The 7,100-nt window shown below is 37.7% G+C and overlaps 1 protein-coding gene and 1 long non-coding RNA gene across 2 annotated transcripts in view; one reads left to right on the top strand and one right to left on the bottom strand.

Annotated features, from left to right (window-relative positions):
* Positions 1 to 1,625: 1,625 nt before the first annotated feature.
* Positions 1,626 to 7,100, top strand: part of LOC138033374 (EGF-like repeat and discoidin I-like domain-containing protein 3) — a 23,455-nt gene continuing 17,980 nt past the window's right edge. The window contains exon 1 of the mRNA XM_068881114.1: positions 1,626 to 1,821. Within this exon, the coding sequence (XP_068737215.1) occupies positions 1,749 to 1,821 (73 nt within the window). The 5' untranslated portion in view covers positions 1,626 to 1,748. The remainder of the gene's footprint in view (positions 1,822 to 7,100) is intronic.
* Positions 4,291 to 6,872, bottom strand: LOC138033378 (uncharacterized). The gene is made up of 3 exons (XR_011128603.1): positions 6,721 to 6,872; positions 6,299 to 6,584; positions 4,291 to 5,543 (listed from the first exon to the last, which is right to left on the bottom strand). It is a non-coding gene; the product is annotated as an uncharacterized lncRNA (long non-coding RNA).

A 7,100-nucleotide genomic window follows, 5' to 3' on the forward strand; every position in this document is an offset into this window, starting at 1 on the left:
ATCGAAAAGCAGTTTTTACAAAACAATAAATACTTCAATAATAAAGGCGTATTTTTGTAGTTATTCATGTCCGGTAGAAATGGCACAATCATATAAAGAATCAAGGAGCGTGTGTTGGTATGATTGTACAAGCTTCATTAAAGACGAGAGGAGTTGACGGCGATGTGCATTTTGAGAGGGGCATGTCACAGACAAATCCGTCACAAGGGTAGGGCATTTGGGGGGGGGGGGGTGGGGGGATGTTGCATTTTCGACTCGATCGGTGCATAAGAAGTATAAAGCGCGAGGCCTTGCTACTCAGTGCTGTGACAAATCTATATTATTGCAAAGGCGAAAAGCTGCGGTTTTATTGCACAGCACAGCATTTCCAGTTACAAAGACACTACGTGAAAAGTAAAGAAACAGCAAGTTCATAGGTAGATTTTACAATTTTTTCTGCTCTAGTTGATCAAATTTCATTCACTTCGGTAAATTTGTGCCACTCGATTGTACGAAGGTGGTATGCCAGAACAAGTTATTGTGGAAACCACTGGTCACCGATCATGTGATGGAGTTAGGGAGTATAAATTTGCCTCGTCAACATTTAAAAGAAAAGCAAGTGGAATCTTGCAGGGAGCGATTCCAAAGAAGGTTGAATTTGATGCGAAGGAAAAAGAGGAAAACCTGATTAACAATGACGTTGAGCAAAAAGTAGAAAGGGGGTTACGGGAAAAAGTAGTCGAGGAAAAGAACAACGAAGATTATAATCAGTCAGTACTAGTCGTAATTAGTACTTGTATTACAAAGATTGTTATTTTATATCAGTAAGAAACTTTGTCACTGTAAGGTTTGCACTTAGTAAAATTTAAACATGTTTGCGTTGAAGTTCGTCTCCCTTAACAGAACTTTTTGTGGTCTATATATTTATTTATTTTAGGAATCTCTCTAAGTTGAGATCTACAATACACGATGGCATCCGAGGATTTTTACTACTGAAAAAAATTACTGGGTGAAAACAGTAACAGGTAACAGCAAAGCGGTGCTGCAATATTAAAAATATTGCCGCAAGCAAGTTCTGTCAGCGCACAGTAATATTAAGCGTTTTAGCTCCGGCGTTCAGGATTACCCCTGATAATTTCCCTGCCACCAAAAAAGACCGCACCCGTTTTTCTCACACAGTTTACATTATATTTCTCTCGGCATCCGGTGATATAATGCAGACAGAAAACAATGGCTTTGGATGACGATCAGTAATTATTTATAAATAATTAATTGTGATTTTGTCGTACGGTGACTGACGCGAGCATGGACTGAATGCCTTAAAGTCATCCGGTTTTGACAGGACAAATTAGTTTTGAATAGTTTGATAGACTCATAAAATAAGGAGACCAAAAAAGGACTAATAAGTGATATTTTCATGACAATCTATAACCACACAATCTGGTACGTTTACTTTGTCAAATCGATGGTTTTATGTACACGAAGGTAATTTATTTTACCAGTGCTTGTGTTCTGCGTAATGTTTGTTTTTCAGAAAGTTGCTATGGCATTAAAGTGTCCAACTAAATTGGTTAAAACAGTTTCTAATTGAAGAAACAGCCCTCAAGCTGGCATAAAATTACCAGAATAGTAAGCTTCATTGGCTAAATGATGGAAAGCTATTTCGTTTCATTTTCGTACCACCTGCACACCTATTTTGAAATATATCAAGACTGTCTTGAAGGCATTCTGCGTTTGTTATCAATGCGACTGTGGTAGAAGAAGTCACCATGTGCTCTTCCATCCATTTTGTTATCTTCTCAGCCATCTTTGTCTTTGACGTCTTTTCTGCTTGCAAGAATGGTAGGCTTCTAACTTTTTTAAAACGTTTTATCTTGTCTATTACGTAGCCTTGTCTTTTCTAATTAATTATCGTTGCCTATATTGCGGTTTTGGACAGGAGAGATCAAGGGAAAACAGTAGTTAATACTGATTACTGAGAGGGGCTTAGCCTATAGGTAACGCTCACGTAAGGTAATAAGATAAAATTATGGAAATATACCAGAAAGCTTTCCGAGAAGATAAACCGGTTTCAAAAAGTTTGATCTGGTTCCTTGTGAACGTCAATTAGTCCGTTCGATATTCGAGTGTCACAATTTCAGCCTTTACATGGCTTTCATTTATTCCACTTTATCCTGTAAAAGACATTTTGTTATTATAACAAAAGACCTTCAAAGGAATACTCTAAGGATGCGTTTTCTAGGGAAAATCCGAAAACGGATTTTTGAATCCCAAAAAAAAAAAAGGATTTTGCGCTATTTTTGGCGAAATCAAAAACGGACCTATCTACATCCGAATTTTTTGGATTCAACGTCTCACCGTTTTTATAGGAAAGGGTTTCAAAAAAGTGTTTTTGACAAGAGGTTTTCCATGCAAAAATGATACACAACAGCTACCGTACATGATGACATTTTATCCCAAATGTTTTTTTGCGCAATTTTTACCGTAGTACTATCGAGATACCAATAGGTCTAAAATAGTTATGTTTTTTTCTGCAAATTTCACACCAGAAATGACACTAAAAGTTTCTCGACAGCAATAATATTGTTAGCACCATTCCTACAGCTAAAAATTAAATGGGGAATGCAAAAATAATCTGTACTCGATTTTGTACCATAGCACGTATTTTTCGTCATTGCGTCAGTCAACACGCCGGGCTGGCGAGGGATTAAAATCGGCACGCTCGTTAGCCCGCAGTAACTACTTTTGCTCAGCGGGTTTTCGCAAAAGTGTTGTTTACTTATCCAATATGGCGGAACTCATCGTGAATATACACGATACTGTTACTTCTTATATTGCTAATGCACCAGATAAGAATTTAGCGACAAAAATTGGCGATGAACTTTTAAAGCTTTCAAGAGCCGTAGTTAAACACCACACGTTTCCAGAACAACAACGTTACAAGTTTTATCTGGCACAGCCCTCAAGAATGCTCGCAAGAGAGGTTTACAGGTGGAATAAAAGCATCTGTAGAATGCTGAAACGTTCTCCGTCACTTCGCAACCCCTGGGGAATAACACTTAAAAGAAGCCTACCACTTGAGCTGTTTGATACCTTAAAGACAACTGTTATTGCCTATGGCTGGGGACAGGTGACCAGAAGCACTAATCACGTGGAGGAATTAATAATAACAGAAGAAGATCATTTCAACAGTTTTATAATGTCTTGGAGCAACAAGTTTCGACGTCAGCTGGAGAAGACAGAAGTGCTAATAAAAGTGGAGCAAGACGGTGGATATAGTCGAGTGTTGATCGATGCAGCCAGGCCAGTAAAGATAAAGTACTCTAAGAACCTAGAAATGCTTACTTTGTCTCTCAGTTATGGCCACTGGAACAGAGTAGGTGTTCCTCAACATTCCTTTTACCGTGGTTGAATATTGTGAATTATTGCTATATAGGGATTTAGTCTGTGGCATCAGTATAATGTTTGATTTTAATATACTGCCTGGAGTTATTTAGGGCCTCTTTTTAAGGTCTGTAAGGACAAAAAAAAAAGTCCTTTATTTTCATCCTGCTAATTCTTAACTTTTGTGATTATGTTTCTAAGAGGGTAAATAGTCAGTCAGGTATACTTTGCACAATATTTTTTTACTATCAGCCTATCTACTAAATTGAATGGGGTTAAGAAATGTTTATTGCCCACAAAAATGTTCTCAGTCCTGATTTTCTTCATTTACCAGCCCTCCCTGCCAATAAATGATGTGAACTACATTGCTTTTCTAAGTAAATTAATCATAAACAGACTTATAACTTATAACTGGCAGTGAACCTCTAGCTCTTGGCAAATTGCTTCATCAGTTTCAACTCTACTGAAACCAAGAAAGCAATGAAATACAATTGTATGTTAAGCTCCAACACTAATAATTTACAAGTTGTGTTCAACATGGAATGAGTGAAATTGACAATTCTGTCTCATAATGTTGCTCCCAGCCCTCCCTGCCAATAAGTGATGAGAGCTACATTGCTTTCCTAAGTAAATTAATCATAAACATACTTTTTCTTTACAACAAAGTTTATTGATAAGAAACAATCCATGAACATTCTGAAAGAATATTGATCAAAAGTTTCATAATTGACATGTTATAATGCTTACATCAGTTGTTAAACCAAGAAAGCAATGAAATATGTTAAGCTCAAACACTAATAATTTATAAGTTGTGTTCAACAATGAGTGAAATTGACAATTCTGTCTCATAATGTTGCTCCCAGCCCACCCTGCCAATAAATGATGAGAGCTACATTGCTTTCCTGAGTAAATTAATCATAGACAGACTTTTTCTTTACAACAAAGTTTATTGATAAGAAACAATCCATGAAGATTCTGAAAGAATATTGATCAAAAGTTTCATAATTGACATGTTATAATGTTTACATCGGTTGTCAAACCAAGAAAGCAATGAAATATGTTATTATTAATTAAGCTCCAACACTAATAATTTATAAGTTGTGTTCAACAATGAGTGGAATTGACAATTCTGTCTCATAATGTTGCTCCCAAAAATACAAATGTAAGAATAAAAAGTCCAGTGAGGTTTTACAAGAAGTTTCGCAATAAGCATGCTGCAAATCTGCTTGGAAAGCAGAACGTGAGGCTGAAATCGCTAGAAAAATACACTGAGCATGTTGCAGATTTCTTTATCAAGTTCTGCATTGTGTGCAGATCTGTAAACAGCCTTATAAAGGCTTGATGAACAATAAACACATTTTGCTTGGTTTTCACCCATTTTAAAACCACAGTAACAAAACCCAGGGAGGTGAGCCTCTTTAGGTGTGTACTTGTCCTTGCACTTGACATAACGAAAGTGGAATGGGTCTGTTTTTCTAAGCCAGATAGAGCTAATGTACTCATGGCGCATAACTAACCTCCAGCGAGTTGTGAGGGTAGCGTGCCGTGCAAATGATGACAGGGTTACATGTTTAGCCTCGCGGCCTTGCATTGTGTTAATGCCTAATCCCAATCCAAATTCTTTAAATAATGCTTTGTTGTGAAATGGAATTGCATATCCCACAGTCCAAACTGTAGGATTAACTGATTTCAGTAAAAGGGAACAGGTGTTAAAGAATAACTGGCAGTGAACCTCTAGCTCTTGGCAAATTGCTTCATCAGTTTCAACTCTACTGAATTTTGACACTGCGTCACGCAATTGAAGGGCAGCAAATGCAATTGAAACAAGTCGAAGTAATTCAGGCCCAGTGTCATTTTCTCTGCTTAGGGAATCAATAAGGAACATAAATTTGTGGCAAAAGCATTTGGTTTCTTTCCCAGTGAAACGATATTCAAATTTCTTTTTTCTGCCTTCCTTGAGCCACTTGTTTAGCTTCTTATATAGTCTAGATGCACCAACTTCATTCTTAACTGAAAGCATGAATTATATCTTGAAGCTGCTCTGAGTTTCCTGGCTGGATCAGTGAAGGTGCCTTTCTTCTTAGCTTCATTCGTCTCTTCCTTTTCGTCTCAGAAAGAGCTTGTCTTGAGGGGACCCTCACTAATTCAAGTTCTGATACCTTGGATTGGCATCTTTTGATCTGAAAATTAAAATCATGCAATTAACTTGTTTTTTGATGAATATTTAATACATTATCTGGCAAAAAAAAATTGAAAATAAGTAATCCTTACAAGAGTATGGTAAAATAATTTTTCTGGTCAGCAACTGAGGAAACTCTTACCTCCACCAATTTTGTAACCCATTGCAGATCATGTGTATTAAAAGGCACCCATGATCCAGTGTCGATCGATACCCTCGATCAATACCCTTGATCAACATCCCAATGGATACTTGGTTGACATTCTATTTGACACTTGATCAACACACAGTCAATATTTGATCAATAGGTGGTGGATAGTCGGGCGAGTGTCAACCGTCTACGGTGCATTGATCAAAAATTGCCTGTATAGTGGACTCCCCACTGACTGTCAACCAAGATGTCAGTCGAGTGTCAACTGAAGCGTCATTGTCGTGTCAGTCGAGTACCGATCAAGAGTATTGATTGAGGGTATCGATGGACACTTGACTGCGGAAGCCTTTAGTACACATGGTCCCACAATGATTATTTGTCAGATTCAAATACTTTGCAGATCTAGTCACATTTTCATAAGGCTGCCTACATCTGACAACACAGGCCAAACTAAATGATTATCAATATAACTAGCCCTGTTGTAGGGCCAACAACTAAATTCAAGGCAATCAAAATTAGTGGCACTCAAACAATAATCAACCAGTCTAACAAATTAAGTTAGTGATATTTTTAATATTTACTAAGCTTATCAAGGCAAAACTTACTCTCTTGCTCACACGATCGACTTTTCTTTTTTCTTCTTGAAGGCTTTGGCAGTTGTCAAGGTAAACTTCTCGTAGTTCCTTTCTTCTAGTCGCTAATTTGCCAATCGGGAAGCAGTACTTCGCACTAGTTTTTGTGCTTCTGTTGTTTTGCCTTCCCTTTTCACCCATTGCTGTTTATGGTTGTTTGATTCGCTGATCAAAAGTAGTTACTGCGGTCTAACGAGCGTGCCGATTTCAATCCCACGTACAGCCTAGCATGCGGTTCCATTTTTTCGAGGCAGGACACCTATAAAGCAAGAAAGAATTTTAGAATTCAATACACAAATAATTTTATGAGGTATCTATCGTTTTGAATTCCTCGGAAAAAATGAAGGAAATTAATGAACGGCTCAAGTTTATCAAATACGAAGAAATGGACTTACCTCCGCTCGGTACCACACAGTCAACGAAAAATGCCAAAGTATACTCCACGGTTTGACTGAATGACAATCGAAAAATGGCCGACCTGTCAACATCAAAATTACCATGTGTTTTCCTCCGTCCCACAGATCATAGCGGTCCATGTCATAAGATATTCAGCTTTTAAGTATGCAAATCGATGCAAATCTATGCAGACTAAAGGGCGGCCATTTTGAAATTTGAAACCTGAAACACCGCTGACAGAAAACTTGCCAATTTTAGGCGCGCCCCAGCCCGGCGTGAAAAGAGTGAATTTAATCCTGAGATTACGACTGAACTAAAACACGTAAGACATAAATACCAAGAACGGAGGTATTACTCCACATACATCCCGAGGGCCGTA

The sequence above is a fragment of the Montipora capricornis genome, chromosome 14 (assembly GCF_036669925.1).
Source record: "Montipora capricornis isolate CH-2021 chromosome 14, ASM3666992v2, whole genome shotgun sequence".
NCBI classification, from domain to species: domain Eukaryota; kingdom Metazoa; phylum Cnidaria; class Anthozoa; order Scleractinia; family Acroporidae; genus Montipora; species Montipora capricornis.